Source organism: Festucalex cinctus, chromosome 7, assembly GCF_051991245.1.
Source record: "Festucalex cinctus isolate MCC-2025b chromosome 7, RoL_Fcin_1.0, whole genome shotgun sequence".
In the NCBI taxonomy this organism is placed as follows: Eukaryota; Metazoa; Chordata; class Actinopteri; order Syngnathiformes; family Syngnathidae; genus Festucalex; species Festucalex cinctus.
In genome coordinates this window covers 30,642,559-30,664,653 of record NC_135417.1, presented here as the reverse complement: position 1 = coordinate 30,664,653, position 22,095 = coordinate 30,642,559, and the positions used below count along the sequence as shown (strand labels likewise).

General features: G+C 39.7%; 1 protein-coding gene across 5 annotated transcripts in view; it reads right to left on the bottom strand.

The window, feature by feature from the left end:
* Window positions 1-161: 161 nt before the first annotated feature.
* ano10a (anoctamin 10a) overlaps window positions 162-22,095 on the bottom strand; it is a 306,259-nt gene continuing 284,325 nt past the window's right edge. For all 5 annotated transcript variants that reach the window (XM_077526020.1, XM_077526019.1, XM_077526021.1 and 2 more), the window contains one exon: window positions 162-2,010. In XM_077526020.1, coding sequence (XP_077382146.1) covers window positions 1,945-2,010 — 66 coding nt within the window. In that variant the 3' untranslated portion in view covers window positions 162-1,944. The remainder of the gene's footprint in view (window positions 2,011-22,095) is intronic.

Genomic DNA, 22,095 nt, shown 5'->3' with positions numbered 1-22,095 from the left:
GGAAAGGCCAAAAATGATGCACAATTAACAAAATAAAATCAAAATGGATTGGCACATGGCTATATAGAATACTTTTTGAATACATTAGGCATGCCTGCCAATATTCACACATCTAGCTGAATCATATAATCGGAAAGACTTCATAAAAATGTCTAGAGGGCGCTATTGAGCCATTTATTACAAATTGCACAACAAATCTCTAAATAAAATATTCATGTTCCAGACAGGTCTGGTGTGTGTGCAAAGTTTTGTGAGTTTTCGCCCATATTTAGACTCTCAAAAAAGCATTTCTTCTTCACAAACAATGCATGGCTACAGCGAAGGCATGTGACAAAATAAAAAAATTCAATAACTTTTCATCTTAAATATCTTAAGATGAAACACGCCAAAGAATGAAGACAATCAGATAAGTTCTGTTGAAAATATGACCCCTATAAAAGGCCCCAAAAAATGGCTACAAATACCAAAGTAAATCAAAATGGCAGACTTCCTGTTTGATTCAGCATATGGCTTTAGAAACCTTTTTCTAAGTCTTAGGCTGATAGGTATCCCAATTTTTACAAATCTAGCTGAATCATAAAATACAAAAAATCATAAAAATGTTCATATTGCTTCATAAAAATGTCTAGAGGGCGCTATTGAACCATTTATTGCAAATTGAATAAGAAATCTCTAAAATATTCATGCTTATGACAAGCCTGATGTGTGTGTAAATTTTCATGAGTTTTTGCACATGTTTAGACAAAAAAAAAAGCAGCATTTTACTTGGCAAACAATGCATCGCCATGACAACGGCATGCGACAAAATAAATAACTTTCGATAACTTTGCATCTTAAACATCTTAAGATGAAGCACACCAAGTTTGAAGACAGTCGGATAAATTTTGTAGGAGGAGTTTGTTAAAATATGACCCCTAAAAAAGGTCACAAAAAATGGCTACAAATCCCAACGTAAATCAAAATGGCGGACTTCCTGTTTGGTTTAGCAGATGGTTCCAAGAGACTTTTTTGTACATCGTGGGCTCTTATGTATGCCTCTAAGTTATCATAACGTACAACCGGGAATGCTTCGTTAAAGAGGAGTTTTTTAGCTCAAAATGTGATGCCCAGCCCCTACGGGACTTCCTGTTGGGTTTAGCACCAAGAGACTTTAAAATATCAAATTTTTCGCCAGGCCCAATCTGCGTTTAAAGTTTGGTGAGTTTTTGTTCATGTTTAGTGGCTCAAAAATGTGGTTGTTTGCGGAAAAGAATAATAAAGAAAAAGAATAATAATAATAATAAGAAGAATCCCTTCAGGAACAATAGCGACCTCGCAGCGGTCGCTGCTCGGGCCCTAATAATAATAATAATAAGAATTCCTTCAAAAACAATAGGGCCTCGCAGCGGTACCGTCGCTGGGGCCGCCGCTGCTCGGGCCCTAATAAGAAGAATTCCTATAAAAACAATAGGGCCTCGCAGCGGCACCGCCGCCGCCGCTCGGGCCCTAATAAGAAGAATTTCTACAAAAACAATAGGGCCTCGCAGCGGCACCGTCGCCGGTGCCGCCGCTGCTCGGGCCCTAATAATAATTATAATAATAATAATAATAATAATTAGAACGAAAAACAATAGGGACCTCGCAGCGGTCGCTGCTCGGGCGCTAATACTAATAATAATAATTTTTACAAAAACAATAGGGACCTTGCAGCGGTCGCTGCTCGGGCCCTAATAATTCTTATAAAAACAAGAGGGACCTCGCAGCGGTCGCTGCTCGGGCCCTAAAAATCTGTGTTGGGTCTAATGTGTACTGCATGTTAGTTTTGTTTGTTTTTCTTCTCATGATTATTTCCAACCTTTATTAGAGTGATTTCATTTATACAGCATCATAATGTTACATAGTTCATGCATAGAGATTTAAAGTCATCTCAACTCTTTTTTTCAGATGTATCAGTTGAGGTCATCATTATGTATTTATTTCTCCCTCTTCTTCACGGGCAACTCTTCTTAATACCGGGATGTCAAACATTTTCTGAAACACAGAACAAACAGCAGTTCTAGTTAAAATTTTATTTTGTTATGTTTGTACCATGTATGCAGTTGTGAGCTGTTTTATTCTAAATAATCAGAGCCCAGTATTTCAAAAAAATTAAATCCAGATTAAACAGATCCAGATTTCCAAATCACATTTCCCTGAATTATGGATCAGGATTTTATATACTGATATTTCAAAACTTTGTTGGATTGAATCAGAATAATCCTGATCCGGACCGGATCGGTCGTGGCCTGGGTTAGTGCTGTTGACCGACAGGATGCTGGTGGAAATTGGACTACTGTCGAAGAAGGAGAGGAGGAAGGTGTGTTCGTAAGAAGAAAGAGAAGAGGAACACCAAGAGTCTAGAATTTAGAGTAGGAACTTTGAATGTTGTAAGTATGACAAGAACAGGTAGAGAGCTGGCTGACATGATACAGAGGAGGAAGCTGGACATACTGTGTGTTCAGGAGACCAGGTGGAAAGGGAGCAAAGCTAGAAGTATAGGAGCTGGTTTCAAACTGTTCTATCATGGTTTAAATAGGAAGATAAATGGAATAGGAGTTATCGTGAAGGAAGAGTTTGTTAAGAATGTCCTGGAGGCAAAAAGTGTCAGATAGGGTGATGACCCTGAAGCTAGGAATCGAAGGTGTGATGATCAACATTGTTAGTGGGTATGTGCCACAGGTAGGATGTGGGCTGGAGGAGAAGCAGAACTTTCGGTTGGACCTTGATGAAATGATGCAGAGCATCCCGAGAAGTGAGAGTTGTCATGGGTGCAGACTTCAATGGACATGTTGGTGCAGGAAACAGGAGATGAGGAGGTGATGGGCAGGTTGGGTATTCAGGAGACGAACACAGAAGGACAGATGGTGGTTGATTTTGCAAAAGGGATGGAAGTAACTGTCGTGAATACTTTCTTCCAGAAGAGGCAGGAACATAAGGTGACCTACAAGAGTGGAGGTAGAAGTACACAGGTAGACTACATGTTGTGTAGACGGTGTAATTTGAAGGAGATCAGCGACTGCAAAGTAGTGGCAGGTGAGAGTGTAGCCAGACAGCAAAGGATGGTTGTGTGTAGGATGACTCTGGTGGTGAGGAAGACAAAGAGGGCAAGGGCAGAGCAGAGGATGAAATGGTGGAAGCTGAAAAAAAGAGTGTTGTATGACTTTCAGGACGGAGTTGAGAAAGGCCCTGGATGGTCAGGATGTGCTCCCAGATGACTGGACAACTACAGCAAATGTGATGAGGGAGCCAGGTAGGACAGTCCTTGGTATGTCATCTGGTAGGAAAGGAGATAAGGAGACTTGGTGGTGGAGGTGCAGAAGTGGATCCAGAGAAAGAGGTTAGCTAAGAAGAAGTGGGACACATAGGACTGAAGAAAGTAGACAGGAGTACAGGGAAATACAGCGTAAGGTGAAAGTAGAAGTGGCAAAGGCCAAACAAGGGGCCTACGATGACCTGTATGTTAGGTTGGACAATAAGGAGGGAGAAACTGATCTATACAGGTTGGCAAAGCAAAGAGACAGAGATGGGAAGGATGTGCAGCAGGTTAGGGTAATAAAGGATAGGGATGGAAGAGTGTTGACAGATGCCAGGTGTGATGGGAAGATGGAAAGAGTACTTTGAAGAGTTGATGAATGAGGAAAATGAGAGAGAATGAAGAGTAGAAGGGACAGAAGACTGTTGTGGACCAGGAAGTAGCAAAGATTAGTAAGGATGAAATGAGAAGGGTATTGAAGAGGATGAAGAGTGGAAAGGCACTCAGTCCTGATGATATACCTGTGGAGGTATGGAAGTGTCTAGGAGAGGTATCAGTAGAATTTCTGACTGGGTTGTTCAACAGGATATTAGATAGTGAGAAAACGTCTGAGGAATGGAGGAGAAGGGTTCTGGTGCCCATTTTTAAGAACAAGGGAGACATGCAGAATTGTGGCAACTCCAGAGGAATAAAACTGATGAGCCACACAATGAAACTATGGGAAAGAGTAGTGGAAGCTGGACTGAGGGCAGAGATGAACATTTGTGAGCATGAGTATGGTTTTTTTTTTCTTGTTCGCTAAGGTAATGGACAGGATGACAGACGAGGTTAGACAGGAATCCCCATGGACTATGATGTTTGCAGATAACATAGTGATCTGTAGTGAGAGCAGGGAACAGGTGGAGGAGAAGCTAGAGGCGTGGAGGTTTGCACTGGAAAGGAGGGGAATGAAGGTTAGCCGGAGCAAGACGGAGTATCTGTGTGTGAATGAGAGGGACCGGTAACACTTTATAATAACGATTGTTAGTTAACGATTTGTAATACATTAATTAAAGATGAAGTCATGAGAACTCATGTTAAACTAATAAATTGTAAATATAAACAGATTAGGAATAATTTACAAATTGTTAGCTAATAACTTGTAAATGCATTAACAAAAGATGAAGTCATGATAAACTCATAACTAGCAAATATTAACTAATGATTAACTCATGACTAAGAAATATCCATTACTAATCATTAAAAATGCATAAACAAAAGATGTCATGATGAGCAAATATGAACTCATATTGAAGTTCAGTAATTTGTAACTATTGAAGAATTATGAACAAATAATTTCCAAAGATTAACTAATGATCAACTCATGATTCAGAAATACCATTACTAACTAGAGCTGTGAGCAGCTATAAAGGGCCCTCGCAACCCGGCCCACGTTGGGGTATTTGCATGTCGAGGTACTGGCATGTTGGGGTACTGTTTCATAAGAAACCGTGTAAATTGTCAATGTTTTGCCATGCTTTTTGTGTTTGTTCACATGGCTATAGAATACTTTTTGTAGGTATTAGGCTGATAGGTATGCCAACCAATATTCACACATCTAGCTGAATCATATAATCGGAAATACTTCATAAAAATGTCTAGAGGGCACTATTGAGCCATTTATTACAAATTGCACAACAAATCTCTAAAATATTAATGTTCGTGAGAGATCTGATCTGTGTGCAAATTTTTGTGAGTTTCGCCCATGTTTAGACTTTCAAAAAAAGCATTTTTCTTTGCAAACAATGGATCGCTACAGCAAAGCCGTGTGACAAAAAATTTCAATAACTTTTCATCTTAAATATCTTAAGATGAAACACGACAAAGAATGAAGACGATCCGATAAGTTTTGTGGAAAATATAACATAACTTTTTTGTAAGTCTTAAGCTGATAGGTATCCCAATTTTTACACATTTAGCTGAATCATACATTTTCAAAAGCTTCATAAAAATGTCTAGAGGGCGCTATTGAGCCATTTATTGCAAATTGCAAAAGAAATCTCTCAAATATTCATGTTTATGACAAGTCTGATGTGTGTACAAAGTTTCATGAGTTTTCGCAAGTTTAGACCAAAAAAAAAAAAAAAAAAAGCAGCATTTTACTTGGCCAAACAATGCACCGCTATTACAACGGCGTGCGCCAAAATAAAAAACTTTAGATAACTTTGCATCTTAAACATCTTTAGATGAAACACACCAAGTTTGAACACAGTCGGATAAGAGACTTTTTTGTACATCGTGGGCTCTTATGTATGCCTCCAAATTATCATAGCGCTGGTGAAACGTACAAACGGGAATGCTGAAAGATGATCGGATAAACTCTGTAGTAGGAGTTTGTTAAAATAAGACCCCTATGAAATGGCCAAAAAAATGGCAACACGTTCCAAAGTAAATCTAAATGGCGGACTTCCTTTTAGGTTTAGCATATGGTTCAACAAGAGTTTTTTGTACCTCGAGGGCTGTTACATGTGTCTTCAAATTTTGGTAACTCTCGGTGAAACGTACAGCCGGGAATGCTGAATTAAGTAAGAATTTTGAAACGCAAAATTTGATGCCCCGCCTCTGGCGGACTGCCTGTTGGGTTTAGCATATGGCACCAACAGATTTTTTTGTAGGTCATAGTCTGTTACATATGTGTACCAATTTTCGTAGCTCAAGGTTAAACGTACAACCGGCAATGCTACGTTGAGGAAGAGTTTTGAAACTCTAAATTTGACGCCCTGCCGCTGTCATATAGTATGTCAAAAACTTTAGATATTTTACCATGGTGTTGTCCCAGGTCTTGAGATGGTACATCCCAAGTTTGAACTCAATCGGATTAACCGGGTAGAAGAAGCGGGCAAAAGTATGACCCCTGTAAATGTGCAAAAATGGGCCAAAATTGGACATTTAAATACTCATACCTCACTTCCTGTTTATTTTAGGGTACACATATCAAAGAGGTTTTTGTTCATCTGGATGTGCTACAGGTGCCACACAATTTTCATAGCCGTAGGACAATCGTAGTGGACCTGGGATCCGTTTAACCTATGTAGGGGGCGCTAAGGAGCCATTTTTCTGTTATCATGTACGGCGACTTTAAAATATCAAATTTTTCGCCAGGCCCTATCTGCGTGTAAAGTTTGGTGAGTTTTCATTCACGTTTAGTGTCTCAAAAATGTGTTTGTTTGCGGAAAAGAATAATAACAAAGAAAAAGAAGAAGAAGAAGAAGAACTAGAGCTGCGAGCAGCTATAAAGGGCCCTCGCAACCCGGGCCACGTTGGGGTATTTGCATGTCGGGGTATTGGCATGTTGGGGTACTATTTCATAGGAAACCGTCTAAATTGTAAACGTTTTTGCCATTCTTTGTGTTTGCAAAGTTTCATGGAAAGGCCAAAAATTATGCAAAATTAACAAAATAAAATCATAATGGGTTGGCAAATGGCTATAGGTACTTCATTAAAATGTCTAGAGGGCTCTATTAAGCTATTTATTACAAATTGCACAACAAATTATAAACTAGAGCTGCGAGCAGCTATAAAGGGCCCTCGCAGCCCGGCCACGTTGGGGTACTTGCACGTTGGGGTACTCGCACATTGGGGTACTGGCATATTAGGAGCAACATTTCTTTGAACATGCCATGATAAACCTTTACATGTGATTTTTTTTTTTGCCAGGTGTGATGTGTATGTCAATCTCAATGGGTTTTGGTTATTGTTAAGATCTGCAAAAAACAGCGTCCTTTTTTATTTTTCGGGACTGAGTTGACCTGACTGTTTTGGTTTTTTTTTTGCAAAGGTATATATACCCATCATCGCTCGTACCCATTGCACAATCATTGCTTTTATTGTCCATAGAGGCGATTAAAAAAAAAATAAATAAAAATTAAAAAAGTACATATGTTTGGATCGGTCTGATACCAGTGAACATCTTGAGTAGTGGAAAGTAAAAGAATATTCATAAATGACTTAGTTATAACACGAGTTCACAAATTTTGTTCAAAATACCGTAAGAGGGGTTGTTTTTTTTTTTTTTATGCCTCAAGGACTATGTGGCGCAGTATTTATAACTGAATTTTGTCATAGAGATACCTTCAGGCCTTGACTATAAATATACATGGCAAGTTTGGGATTTTTTGAAGCATGTACCGGGGACTTATTAAGCGTATCCTTCATTCACGATACTGCTTTTAACGTCCATTGAGGCTATCAAAAATAAATCAAACTAAATAAAAAAGTATGCATGTTTGGATAGGTCTGATGCTAGTGAACATTTTGAGTGGTGGAAAGTAAAAGAATATTCATAAATGACTTAGTTATCACACTGAGAATGAGTTTACAATTTTTAAAAAATAGCGTAAGTGGGGTATTTCTTTTTTCTGCCTCAAGGGCTCGGTGGTGCTGCATTTATAACTGAATGTAGTCATAGAGATAGCTTCAGGCCTTGACGATGAACATACATGTCAAGTTTGGGATTTTTTTGGAGCACGTACCGGGGAGTTATCAAGTATATCCTTTTTCATTGCGAAACGTGTTTACAATTTTTGTAAAAATACCGTAAGTGGGGTATTTTTTTTTTCATGCCTCAAGGGCTAGGTGGCGCTGCATATCTAACTGAATGTTGTCATATAGATAGCTTCAGGCCTTGATTATAAACATACATGTGAAGTTTGGGATTTTTTGGAGCATCTACCAGGGAGTTATTAAGCATATCCTTTCTCAGTGCGAAACACAAATTTTGAAGTCAAGATTTTTCCCCCTGTCCTTGGTTCAGGTCTTGACATGGTCCAGGTCAAGTCTTAACTCAGTCGGATGAAACGTGTAGGAGAAGTGGGCAAAAGTATGCCCCATGTAAATGTGCAAAAATCGTCAAAAATGGGACATTCAAAAATTCGTAGCTCACTTCCTGTTCATTTTAGCACATGGGTCCAAGAGACTTTTTTGTAGGTCTTGGGCTCCCTCATACACCTAAAAATATTCGTCGTTCTTGCTTAAACGTACAACCGGGGCTGTTTCGTTAAAAATTTCTAGGGGGCGCTATTGAGTCTTTTTTTCAAAAATAGCACAATCAACAATAAAATATTGCTCATTGTACCACGCCAGTGTGTGCCAAGTTTTATGAGTTTCTGTGCATGTTTAGACCCTCAAAACTGGCGTTGTTTTCTTGGCGAACAGCGCTTAGCCACGCCCACAGCAATTCACAAAAAACTCACAAACTTCGTGTTGTGACATCGTGAAGGCCGAAACCCTCATCTGAGCAAATATGAGGTAGGTCCAGTTAACGTGTTTGGTGAAAAACGTAGAAGAAAATTCGTAAGAAAAAAATATGCCACTAGGTGGCGCTATCAGTAAGATGAAATATAAGTTCGTAGATGTCTTTAGGGCTGGACTCTCATCAAATGTGTGAAATTTTGAGAAGATAGGATCATCTCGGTCAAGTTAAGGCAGCTTTTATTGTCACGAAAAATCTTCAGACTTTGCGTCACCGTAGCGGCCACGCCCTTTGGCGAAAAGTTACAATATTCGGTGTGGGGAATGATCAACATCTTAAGGCTTTTCTGGCCAATTTTCAACTGGATCCCTTCAACGAGCTCAGCACAGTCGCTAAAAACGTAAAGTATGACATTTATTGTTACCACTAGGTGGCGCTATATGTATAACTGAATTTTATCATATAGATGTTTTCAGGCCGTGACTATTACGTTGCCTGAGAAGTTTGAGATTTTTTGGAGCTTGAACATGGGAGTTATTAAGCATTTTCTCTTTCTGGACAAATGAAATTTTAAAGGCAATATTTGATGCCCCGCTCCCGTCATATAGTATTCCGAAAAGTCAAGATATTTTTCCCAGTTGTTGTCTCAGGTCTTGAGATGATACATGCCAAGTTTGAAGTCAATCGGATTAAAAATGTTTGCAAAGGGGGGAAAAGTATGACCACAGTGAATGTGCAAAAATGGGCCAAAATTGGACATTCAAAAATTCATAACTCACTTCCTGTACATTTTTGCTACGACTTTTTGTGCGGCCCGGGGTGCTACCAGTGCCTGCCAATTTTCGTAGCTCTAGGTCAAACGTGCCGGGATTGTTTTTTATTTATTTTTTGCTAGGGGGCACTATAGAGTCTTCTTGTTGTGACAACATCAGAATATCAAATTTTTCGCCGGGCCCAAAGAGTGTGCAAATTTTGGTGAGTTTTCGTAAATGTTTAGGTCCTCAAAAATGCGATCGTTTCCGAAGAAGAAGAAGAAGAAGAAGAAGAAGAAGAAGAAGAAGAAGAAGAAGAATTTTTATAAAAACAATAGGGACCTCGCAGCGGTCGCTGCTCGGGCCCTAAATATTCATGTTGGTGAGAGGTCTGATCTGTGTAAAAATTTTTGTGAGTTTCGCCCATGTTTAGACTCTCAAAAAAAAGCATTTTCTTTTTGCAAATAATGCATCGGTACAGCAAAGGCGTGCGACAAAATAAAGAATTTCAAATTTTCATCTTAAATAACTTAAGATGAAACACGCCAAAGAATGAAGACCATCTATAAGTTTTGTAGAAAATATGACCCCTAGAAAACGTCCCCAAAAATGGCTACAAATACGAAAGTAAATCAAAATGGCAGACTTCCAGTTTGGTTTAGCATATGGCTTTAGAAACATTTTTGTAAGTCTTAGGCTGATAGGTATCCCAATTTTTACAAATCCATCTGAATCATATAATACATTTGCAAAAGCTTAATAAAAATGTCTAGAGGGCGCTATTGAGCCATTTATTGCATATTGAACAAGAAATCTCTGAAATATTCATATTTATGACAAGTCTGATGTGTGTGTAAAGTTTCATGAGTTTTTGCACGTTTAGACAAAAAAAAAGCAGCATTTTACTTGGCAAACAATGCATCGCTATGACAACGGCGTGCGAAAAAATGAATAACTTTTGATAACTTTGCATCTTAAACATCTTAAGATGAAGCACACCAACTGTGAAGACAGTCGGATGAATTTTGTAGGAGGAGTTCGTTTAAATATGACCCCTAAAAAAGGCCACAAAAAATGGCTACAAATCCCAACGTAAATCAAAATGGCGGACTTCCTGTTTGGTTTATCAGATGGTTCCAAGAGACTTTTTTGGACATCGTGGGCTCTTATGTATGCCTCTAAATTATCATAGCGCTCGGTGAAATGTACAACCGGGAATGCTTCGTTAAAGAGGAGCTTTTTAGCTCAAAATGTGATGCCCGGCTCCTGGGGGACTTCCTGTTGGGTTTAGCACATGGCACCAAGAGACTTTTTTGTACATCGTGGGCTGTTACATATGTCTACAAATTTTCGTAGCTCTAGCTGCTTCGTACAACTGGGAATTCTTCATTAAGAAGGATTTTTTTCCTTTGCAAAACTGTGCATGCCATGGCAACAGCGTGCGACGAAATAAAAAGCTTTCAATAACTTTTCATCTTCAACATCTTAAGATGAATCACACCAAGTTTGAAGATGATCGGATCAACTCTGTAAAAGGAGTTCGTCAAAATAAGACGCCTATGAAATGGCCAAAAAAATGGCAACACGTTCCAAAGTAAATCAAAATGGCGGACTTCCTGTTAGGTTTAGCATATGGTACCAACAGACTTTTTTGTAGGTCATAGCCTGTTACATATGTGTCCCAATTTTCGGAGCTCTAGGTTAAACGTACAACCGGCAATGCTACGTTTAGTAAGAGTTTTGAAACTCTAAATTTGATGCCTGGCCCCCGTCATATAGTATGACAAAAACTTTAGATTTTTTGTTATTACGTTGTCCCAGATGTTGAGATGGTACAGCCCAAGTTTGAAGTCAATCGGGTTAACCGTGTAGGAGAAGGGGGCAAAAGTGTGATTGTTTGCGGAAAAGAATAATAACAATGAAAAAGATTAATAAGAAGAATAATAAGAATTCCTTCAGGAACAATAGGGACCTCGCAGCGGTCGCTGCTCGGGCCCGAATAAGAATTCCTTGAAAAACAATAGGGCCTTGCAGCGGCACCGCCGCCGCTGCTGCTCGGGCCCTCATAAGAATTCCTTCAGGAACAATAGGGACCTCGCAGCGGTCGCTGCTCGAGCCCTAATAATAATAAGAATTCCTTCAAAAACAATAGGGCCTCGCAGCGGCACCACCGCTGCCGCTGCTCGGGCCCTAACTAGAGCTGCGAGCACCATGTCAAGACCTGAGCCAACGACAGGGGGGAAAATTTTGACTTTTCGAAATATTATATGATGAGGGCGGGGCATCAAAATTTGTGTTTTGCAATGAAAAAGGATATGCTTGATAACTCCCCGGTACATGCTCCAAAAAATCCCAAACTTGACATGTATGTTTATCGTCAAGGCCTGAAGTTAGCTCTATGACAACATTCAGTTATATATGCAGCGCCACCTAGCCCTTGAGGCATAAAAAAAAAATACCCCACATACGGTATTTTGTACAAAAAATGTAAACTCATTCTAAGTGTGATAACTCAGTCATTTATGAATATTCTTTTAGTTTCCACCACTCAAAATGTTCACTGGCATAAGACTTATCCAAACTTATATATATTTTTATTTATTTTTGATAGCCTCTGTGGACATTAAAAGCAATATCGTGAATGAAGGATATGCTTAATAACTCCACGGTACATGCTCCAAAAAAAATCCCACACTTGACATGTATGCTTATAATCAAGGCCTGAAGGTATCTCTATGACAACATTCAGTTATAAATACAGCGCCACCTAGCCCTTGAGGCATATAAAAAAAAAAACCACATACGGTATTTTGTACAAAAAATGTAAACTAATTCTAAGTGTGATAACTAAGTCATTTATGAATATTCTTTTAGTTTCCACCACTCAAATTGTTCACTGGCTTCACACCGATCCAAACGTATGAATGTTTCCATTTTGTTTTATTCATTTTTGATTGCCGCTTTGGACAATAAAAGTAACATTGTGCAATGAGTACAACGAGCGATGATGTGTATATACACTTTTACAAAAAATACCAATCAGGGCAACTCATTGCCTAAAAATAAAAAAGGACGCTGATTTTTGCAGGTCTTAACAATCACCAAAACCCGTTGAGCTTGACACACACTGACAAAAAAAATATTCTACATGTAAACGTTAATTATGCCATTTTCAAAGAAATTTTGCTTCCAATATGCCAGTACCCCAACGTGCCAGTACCCTAACGTGCAAGTACCCCAACGTGCAAGGACCCCAACGTGGCCCAGGCTGCGAGGGCCCTTTATAGCTGCTCGCAGCTCTAGTTAGGGCCCGAGCAGCTACCGCTGCGAGGTCCCTATTGTTTTTCGATCGGATCATTATTATTATTATTATTATTATTAGGGCCCGAGCAGCGACCGCTGCGAGGTCCCTATTGTTTTTGTAAAAATTCTTCTTCTTCTTCTTCTTCTTCGTCTTTATTCTCCGCAAACAATCGCGATTTTGGGTACCTAAATATTCACGAAAACTCACTGAACTTTGCACACTCCTCAGGTCCGGCGAAAAATTTGATATTATGAAGTCGTTATAACAGCGCGACTCTATAGCGCCCCCTAGCGTAAAAAAATAAAAACCAAGCCCGGCACGTTTGAGCTAGAGCAACGAAAATTGGCAGGCACGTGTAGCACCCCGAGACGCACAAAAAAAAAAAAGTCTATTGGGACCATATAGCTAAAATGTACAGGAAGTAAGCTATGAATTTTTTAATGTCCAATTTTGGCACATTCACTGTGGTCATGCTTTTTCCCCCTTTGCAAACATTTTTCATCCAATTGACTTCAAACTTGGCATTTATCATCTCAAGACCTAAGAGAACAACTGGGCAAAAAATCTTGCCTTTTCAAAATACTATATGACGGGGGCGGCACATCAAATATTGCCTTTAAAATTTCATTTGTCCAGAAAGAGCAAATTCTTAATAACTCCCATGTTCAAGTTCCAAAAAATCTCAAACTTCTCAGGCAACGTAAGAGTCACGGCCTGAAAACATCTATATGATAAAATTCAGTTCTACATATAGAGCCACCTAGTGGTAACAATAAATGTCATACTTTACGTTTTTAGCGACTGTGCTGAGCTCGTTGAAGGGATCCAGTTGAAAATTGGTCAGAAAAGCCTTAAGATGTTGATCATGCCCCACACCGAATATTGTAACCTTTCGCCAAAGGGCGTGGCCGCTACGGTGCCGCAAAGTCTGAAGATTTTTCGTGACAATAAAAGCTGCATTAACTTGACCGAGATGATCCTATCTTCTCAAAATTTCACACATTTGATGAGAGTCCAGCCCTGAAGACATCTACAAACTTATATTTCATCTTACTGATAGCGCCACCTAGTGGCAATTTTTTTTTCTTACGAATTTTCTTCTACGTTTTTCTACAAACACGTTAACTGAACCTACCTCATATTTGCTCAGATGAGGGTTTCGGCCTTCATGATGTCACAACACGAAGTTTGTGAGTTTTCGCGAATCGCTGTGGGCGTGGCTTAGCACTGCTCGCCAAGAAAACAACAACAGTTTCGAGGGTCTAAACATGCGCAGAAACTCATGAAACTTGGCACACACATCTGGCCTCTTAAAATGAACAATATTTTATTGTTGATTGTGCTATTTTTACAAAAATGACTCAATAGCGCCCCCTAGAAATTTTTAACGAAGCAGCCCCGATTGTACGTTTAAGCAAGATCTACGAAAATTTTTACGTGTATGAGGGAGCCAAAGACCTACAAAAAAAGTCTCTTGGACCCATATGCTAAAATGAACAGGAAGTGAGCTACGAATTTTTGAATGTCCCATTTTTGACGATTTTTGCACATTTACAGGGGGCATACTTTTGCCCACTTCTCCTACACGTTTCATCCGACTGACTTCAGACTTGACCTGGACCATGTCAAGACCTGAGCCAACGACAGGGGGAAAAAATCCTGACTTTTCGAAATACTATATGATGAGGGCGGGGCATCAAAATTTGTATTTTGCAATGAAAAAGGATAAGCTTAATAACTCCCCAGTACATGCTCCAAAAAATCCCAAACTTGACATGTATGTTTATAGTCAAGGCCTGAACTTATCTCTATGACAACATTCAGTTATATATGCAGCGCCACCTAGCCCTTGAGGCGTGAAAAAAAAATACCCCACTTATGGTATTTTTACAAAAATTGTAAACACGTTTCGCCATGACTTTTTTAAATACTATATGATGAGGGCGGGGCATCAAAATTTGTGTTTCGCACTGAACAGGAATATGCTTAATAACTCCCCGGTGCATGCTCCAAAAAATCCCAAACTTGACATGTATGCTTATAATCAAGGCGGGAAGGTATTTCTATGACAAAATTCAGTTATAAATACAGCGCCACCTAGCCCTTTAGGCTTAAAAAAAAAATACCCCCACATACGGTATTTTGTACAAAAAATGTAAATTCATTCTAAGTGTGATAAGTAAGTCATTTATGAATATTCTTTTACTTTCCACCACTCAAAATGTTCACTGGCATCAGACTTATCCAAACATATGTACTTTTTTATTTATTTTTGATAGCCTCTATGGACATTAAAAGCAATATCGTGAATGAAGGATATGCTTAATAACTCCACGGTACATGCTCCAAAAAAATCCCACACTTGACATGTATGTTTAGAGTCAAGGCTTGAAGGTATCTCTATGACAACATTCCAGTATATATACACAACGCCCTAGCCCTTGAGGCAAAAAAGAAAAAATACCCCACTTAACGGTATTTTTACAAAAATTGTAAACTCATTGTAAGTGTGATAACTAAGTCATTTATGAATATTCTTTTAGTTTCCACCACTCAAAATGTTCACTAGCATCAAACCTATCCAAACATGCATACTTTTTTATTTAATTTGATTTACTTTTGATAGCCTCTATGGACAATAAAAGCAACATTGTGCAATGTGTACGAGCGATGATGGGTACAGATATTTTTCAAAAAATACCAATCAGGGCAACTTATTGCCTAAAAATAAAAAAGGATGCTGACTTTTGCAGATCTTAACGTTCACCAAAACCCATTGAGCTTGTCACACTCATCACACCTGGTGAGAAAAAAAGAAATCCACATGCATAGGTTTATCATGCAGTTTTCAAAGAAATTCTGCTTCCAATGCGCCAGTACCCCAACATGCCAGTACCCCAACGTGCAAGTACCCCAACGTGGCCCGGGCTGCGAGGGCCCTTTATAGCTGCTCGCAGCTCTAGTTATTATTAGGGCCCGAGCAGCGACCGCTGCGAGGTCCCTATTGTTTTTGTAAAAATTCTTCTTCTTCTTCTTCTTCTTCTTCTTTATTCTCCGCAAACAATCGCGATTTTGGGTACCTAAATATTCACGAAAACTCACCGAACTTTGCACACTCCTCAGGTCCGGCGAAAAATTTGATATTATGAAGTCGTTATAACTATGCGACTCTATAGCGCCCCCTAGCATAAAAAAATAAAAACCAAGCCCGCCACGTTTGACCTAGAGCTACGAAAGTTGGCAGGCACGTGTAGCACCCCGAGACGCACAAAAAAAGTCTATTGGGACCATGTAGCTAAAATGTACAGGAAGTGAGCTATGAATTTTTTTATGTCCAATTTTGGCCGATTTTGGCACATTCACTGTGGTCATGCTTTTTCCCTCTTTGCAAACATTTTTCATCCAATTGACATCAAACTTGGCATTTATCATCTCAAGACTTGAGAGAACAACTGGGCAAAAAGTCTTGCCTTTTTGAAATACTATATGACGGGGGCGGGGCATCAAATATTGCCTTTAAAATTTCATTTGTCCAGAAAGAGCAAATGCTTAATAACTCCCATGTTCAAGCTCCAAAAAATCTTCAACTTCTCATACAACTTAATAGTCACGGCCTGAAAACATCTATATGATAAAATTTGGTTCTACATATAGCGCCACCTAGTGGTAACAATAAATGTCACACTTTACGTTTGTAGCTACTGTGCTGAGCTCGTTGAAGGGATCCAGTTGAAAATTGGTCAGAAAAGCCTTAAGATGTTGATCATGCCCCACACCGAATATTGTAACTTTTGGCCAAAGGGCGTGGCCGCTCGTGTGACGCAAAGTCTGAAGATTTTTCGTGATAATAAAAGCTGCATTAACTTGACCGAGATGATCCTATCTTCTCAAAATTTCACACATTTGATGAGAGTCCAGCCCTGAAGACATCTACGAACTTATATTTCATCTTACTGATAGCGCCACCTAGTGGCATTTTTTTTTCTTACGAATTTTCTTCTACGTTTTTCTCCAAACACGTTAACTGGACCTACCTCATATTTGCTCAGATGAGGGTTTCGGCCTTCACGATGTCACAACACGAAGTTTGTGAGTTTTTGCGAATCGCTGTGGCCGTGGCTAAGCGCTGTTCGCCCAGAAAACAACGCCAGTTTTGAGGGTCTAAACATGAACAGAAACTCATGAAACTTGGCACACACATCTGGCCTGGTACAATGAGCAATATTTTATTGTTGATTGTGCTATTTTTGAAAAAAAGACTCAATAGCGCCCCCTAGAAATTTTTAACGAAGCAGCCCCGGTTGTACGTTTAAGCAAGAACGACGAATATTTTTAGGTGTATGAGGGAGCCCAAGACCTACAAAAAAGTCTCTTGGACCCGTATGGTAAAATGAACAGGAAGTGAGCTACGAACTTTTGAATGTCCCATTTTTGACGATTTTGGCACATTTACAGGGGGCATACTTTTGCCCACTTCTACGCGTTTTATCCGACTGAGTTAAGACTTGACCTGGACCATGTCAAGACCTGAGCCAACGACATGGGGAAAAATCTTGACTTTTCGAAATACTATATGATGAGGGCGGGGCATCAAAATTTGTGTTTTGCAATGAAAAAGGATATGCTTGATAACTCCCCGGTACATGCTCCAAAAAATCCCAAACTTGACATGTATTTTTATCGTCAAGGCCTGAAGATATCTCTATGACAACATTCAGTTATATATGCAGCGCCACCTAGCCCTTGAGGCAGAAAAAAAAAATACCCCCACATACGGTATTTTGTACAAAAAATGTAAACTCATCCTAAGTGTGATAACTAAGTCATTTATGAATATTCTTTTACTTTACACCACTCAAAATGTTAACTGGCATCAGACCTATCCAAAAATACACACTTTAAAAAAAAAAAATTTTTATTCAGTGATTTATTTTTGACAATAAAAGCAACATTGTGCAATGAGTACGAGCGATGATGGGTATATACTTTTACATAAAATACCAATCAGGGCAACTCATTGCCAAAAAATAAAAAAGGACGCTAATTTTTGCAGATCTTAACAATCACCAAAACCCATTGAGCTTGACACACACATCACACCTGGCAAAAAAAATAAAATCCACATTTAAAGGTTTATCATGCCATGTTGAAAGAAATTTTGCTCCAAATGTGCCAGTACCCCAACGTGCGAGTACCCCAACGTGCAAGTACCCAAACGTGCAAGTACCCCAACGTGCAAGTACCCCAACGTAGCCCGGGCTGCGAGGGCCCTTTATAGCTGCTCGCAGCTCTAGTTCTTCTTCTTCTTCTTCTTCTTTATTCTCCGCAAACGTTCCCGATTTTGGGTACCTAAACATTCACGAAAACTCACCAAACTTTGCACACTCCTCAGGCCCGGCGAAAATTTTGATATTATGAAGTCGTCATAACAACGCGACTCTATAGCGCCCCCTAGCGTAGAAAAATAAAAACCAAGCCCGGCACGTTTGAGCTAGAGCAACGAAAATTGGCAGGCACGTGTAGCACCCCGAGACGCACAAAAAAGTCTATTGGGACCATGTAGCTAAAATGTACAGGAAATGAGCTATGAATTTTTTAATGTCCAATTTTGGCCTATTTTGGCACATTCACTGTGGTCATGCTTTTTCCCCCTTTCCAAACATTTTTCATCCAATTGACTTCAAACTTGGCATTTATCATCTCAAGACCTGAGAGAACAACTGGGCAAAACATCTTGCCTTTTCGAAATACTATATGATGGCGGCGAGGCATCAAATTTTGCCTTTAAAATTTCATTTGTCCAGAAAGAGCAAATGCTTAATAACTCCCAAGTTCAAGCTCCAAAAAATCTCAAACTTCTCAGGCAACGTAATAGTCACGGCCTGAAAACATCTATATGATAAAATTCAGTTATACATATAGCGCCACCTAGTGGTAACAATAAATGTCATACTTTACGTTTTTAGCTACCGTGCTGAGCTAGTTGAAGGGATCCAGTTGAAAATTGGTCAGAAAAGCCTTAAGATGTTGATCATGACCCACACCGAATATTGTAACTTTTGGCCAAAGGGCGTGACCGCTGCAGGGACGCAAAGTCTGAAGATTTTTCGTGAGAATAAAAGCTGCATTAACTTGACCGAGATGATCCAATCTTCTCAAAATTTCACACATTTGATGAGAGTCCAGCCCTAAAGACATCTACGAACTTATATTTCATCTTACTGATATCGCCACCTCGTGGCAATTTTTTTTCTTCGGAATTTTCTTCTACGTTTTTCTCCAAACACGTTAACTGGACCTACCTCATATTTGCTCAGATGAGGGTTTCGGCCTTCACGATGTCACAACACGAAGTTTGTGAGTTTTCGCGAATTGCTGTGGGCGTGGCTAAGCACTGTTCACCAAGAAAACAACGCCAGTTTTGAGGGTCTAAACATGCACAGAAACTCATGAAACTTTGCACACACATCTGGCCTGGTAAAACGAGCAATATTTTATTGTTGATTGTGCTATTTTTACAGAAATAACTCAATAGCACCCCCTAGAAATCTTTAACGAAGCAGCCCCGGTTGTACGTTTAGGCAAGATCGACGAATATTTTTAGGTGTATGAGGGAGCCCGAGACCTACAAAAAAGTCTCTTGGACCCATATGCTAAAATGAACAGGAAGTGAGCTACGAATTTTTGAATGTCCCATTTTTGACGATTTTTGCACATTTACAGGGGGCATACTTTTGCCCACTTCTCCTACAAGTTTCATCCAACTGAGTTAAGACTTGACCTGGACCATGTCAAGACCTGAGCCAACGACAGGGGGAAAAAATCTTGACTTTTTTAAATACTATATGATGAGGGCGGGGCATCAAAATTTGTGTTTCGCACTGAACAGGAATATGCTTAATAACTCCCCGGTACATGCTCCAAAAAATCCCAAACTTGACATGTATGTTTATAGTCAAGGCCTGAAGCTATCTCTATGACAACATTCAGTTATATATGCAGCGCCACCTAGCGCTTGAGGCATGAAAAAAAATACCCCACTTACGGTATTTTTACAAAAAATGTAAATTAATTCTAAGTGTGACAACTAAGTCATTTATGAATATTCTTTTACTTTCCACCACTCAAAATGTTCACTGGCATCAGACCTATCCAAACATACATATTTTTTATTTAGTTTTATTTATTTTTGATAGCCTTTATGGACGTTAAAAGCAGTATCGTGAATGAAGGATATGCTTAATAAATCCCCGGTACATGCTTTAAAAAATACCATACTTGAAATGTATATTTATAGTCAAGGCCTGAAGGTATCTCGATGACAAAATTCAGTTTTAAATACTGCGCCACATAGTCCTTGAGGCATATAAAAAGACAACAACTCCACTTACGTTATTTTGAACAAAATTTGTGAACTCGTGTTGTATAACTAAGTCATTTATGAATATTCTTTTACTTTCCACTACTCAAGATGTTCACTGGTATCAGACCAATCCAAACATATGTACTTTTTTTTATTTTGTTTCATTTTTTTTGATCGCCTCTATGGATAATAAAAGCAATGATTGTGCAATGAGTACGAGCGATGATGGGTATATATACCTTTGCAAAAAAAAAAAAAACACAGTCAGGCCAACTCAGTCCCTAAAAAGAAAAAAGGACGCTGTTTTTTGCAGAGCTTAACAATAACCAAAACACATTGAGCTTGACACACACATCACACCTGGCAAAAGAAATTCACATGTAAAGGTTTATCATGGCATGTTCAAAGAAATTTTGCTCCTAATATGCCAGTACCCCAATGTGCGAGTACCCCAATGTGCGAGTACCCCAACGTGCAAGTACCCCAACGTGGCCCGGGCTGCGAGTGCCCTTTATAGCTGCTTGCAGCTCTAGTTTTATTTTGTTTTTATAACGCCTGGCAGTCAAAGAGTTAATTAAAGAGAATTTTTTTTTTAGCTCAAAATGTCATGTGCAGCCCCTGGGGGACTTCCTGTTGGGTTTAGCACATGGCACCGAAAGACTTTTTTGTACATCGTGGGCTGTTACGTATGCCTCCAAATTTTTGTAGCTCTAGCTGCTTCGTACAACTGGGAGTTCTTCAATAAGAAGGATTAGTGTGGGCCGGGGCTGGGGCGGGGGTGTTCCGGGTGTCTGGGTCGGCTCGCCGACCGGTGTCCGCTCGGGTGGCTTGGGGGTGGCCTTGGTGCTGCCGCGGCCTGGGGATTCCGGGGGGGAGTTCTCGCTTTGCTGGACCGCGGTTGACGGCTTCTTTCTTTGGTGGTGGTCCTTATGCATGCCAGATCCGTCGCACCAGCATCTACTGAAACTCAACAGAAGTAGCCTCTTCCTCCCACAGCCCCTTGAATCAGTGGGTGCTGGTGTCTGTGGTTCTCACTTTGCTTTATCTATCCTTCCCTCCTTCCTCTCTTTAGTTTTTCCTCTGGTCACTTGAGATCTTAATTTATTAGAAGTATGAGGTTTCTGGGGTTGGCATAAGACTCTGGTTTTGTAACCACGTAGGAGGGGTCTTGTTGGTGCTGGACTTCACTTTGATGGATTGGATGTACTGGCTTCTATGGATCTCACTCTGCCTTATCGATCCTTCCCTCCTTCCTCTCTTTAGTTTTTCCTCTGGTCTCTTGAGATCTCGCTAAATTTGCTGGAATTTAGAGGCTTCCAGGGTTGGCGTAAGACTTTGATTTTGTAATCATGGGGAAGGCAGGAAGTGTTTGGTCGGTGCTGGATTTCACTTCGATTTACCTTTCTTTTCTCTTTATTTTTTTTTCTGACCTTTTCTCTGGTCTCCTGACCATTTAAACCTCACGACTCTGGCAAGATTCTGAAGCACCTGGTTAAGGCGAAGGGTAATGGGATATTTATAAGGTTTTAGGTGAATTCATGAGTATAAATTTATACGTATTTGCACGCACGCACGCACGAGCACGCACGCAAACGCAAGCACGCAAACGCACGCACACACGCTAACGCACACACGCAAACGCACGCACACACACACGCAAACGCACACACGCAAACGCACGCACACATACACAAAAAAAAAAAAAAAAAAAAAAAAGAGCAATGATGATAAGACGTTGAATCGGTAAGACTACCGAATGAACAATTCTGAGCTCTTTTTAAAAAAAAAAAAAAAAAAGAAAAAAAAAAAAAAAGGAAGACGGTCAGATAAATTTTGTAGGATGAGTTAGTTAAAATATCACCCCTAAAAAAGGCCACAAAAAATGGCTACAAAAAATCCAACGTAAATCAAAATGGTGGACTTCCTGTTTGGTTTAGCATATGGCTCCAAGAGACTTTTTTTTTGTACATCCTGAGCTCTTATGTATGCCTTCAAATTATCATAGCGCTAGGTGAAACGTACAACCGGGAATGCTTCTTTAAAGAGGAGCTTTTTAACGCAAAATGTGATGCCCGGCCCCTGGGGGACTTCCTGTTGGGTTTAGCAACATGCCCATTGACATCCTTGGGGATCTATTTTGTTTCTGCTTTGGGAGGACGGAACTACAGTATTGTA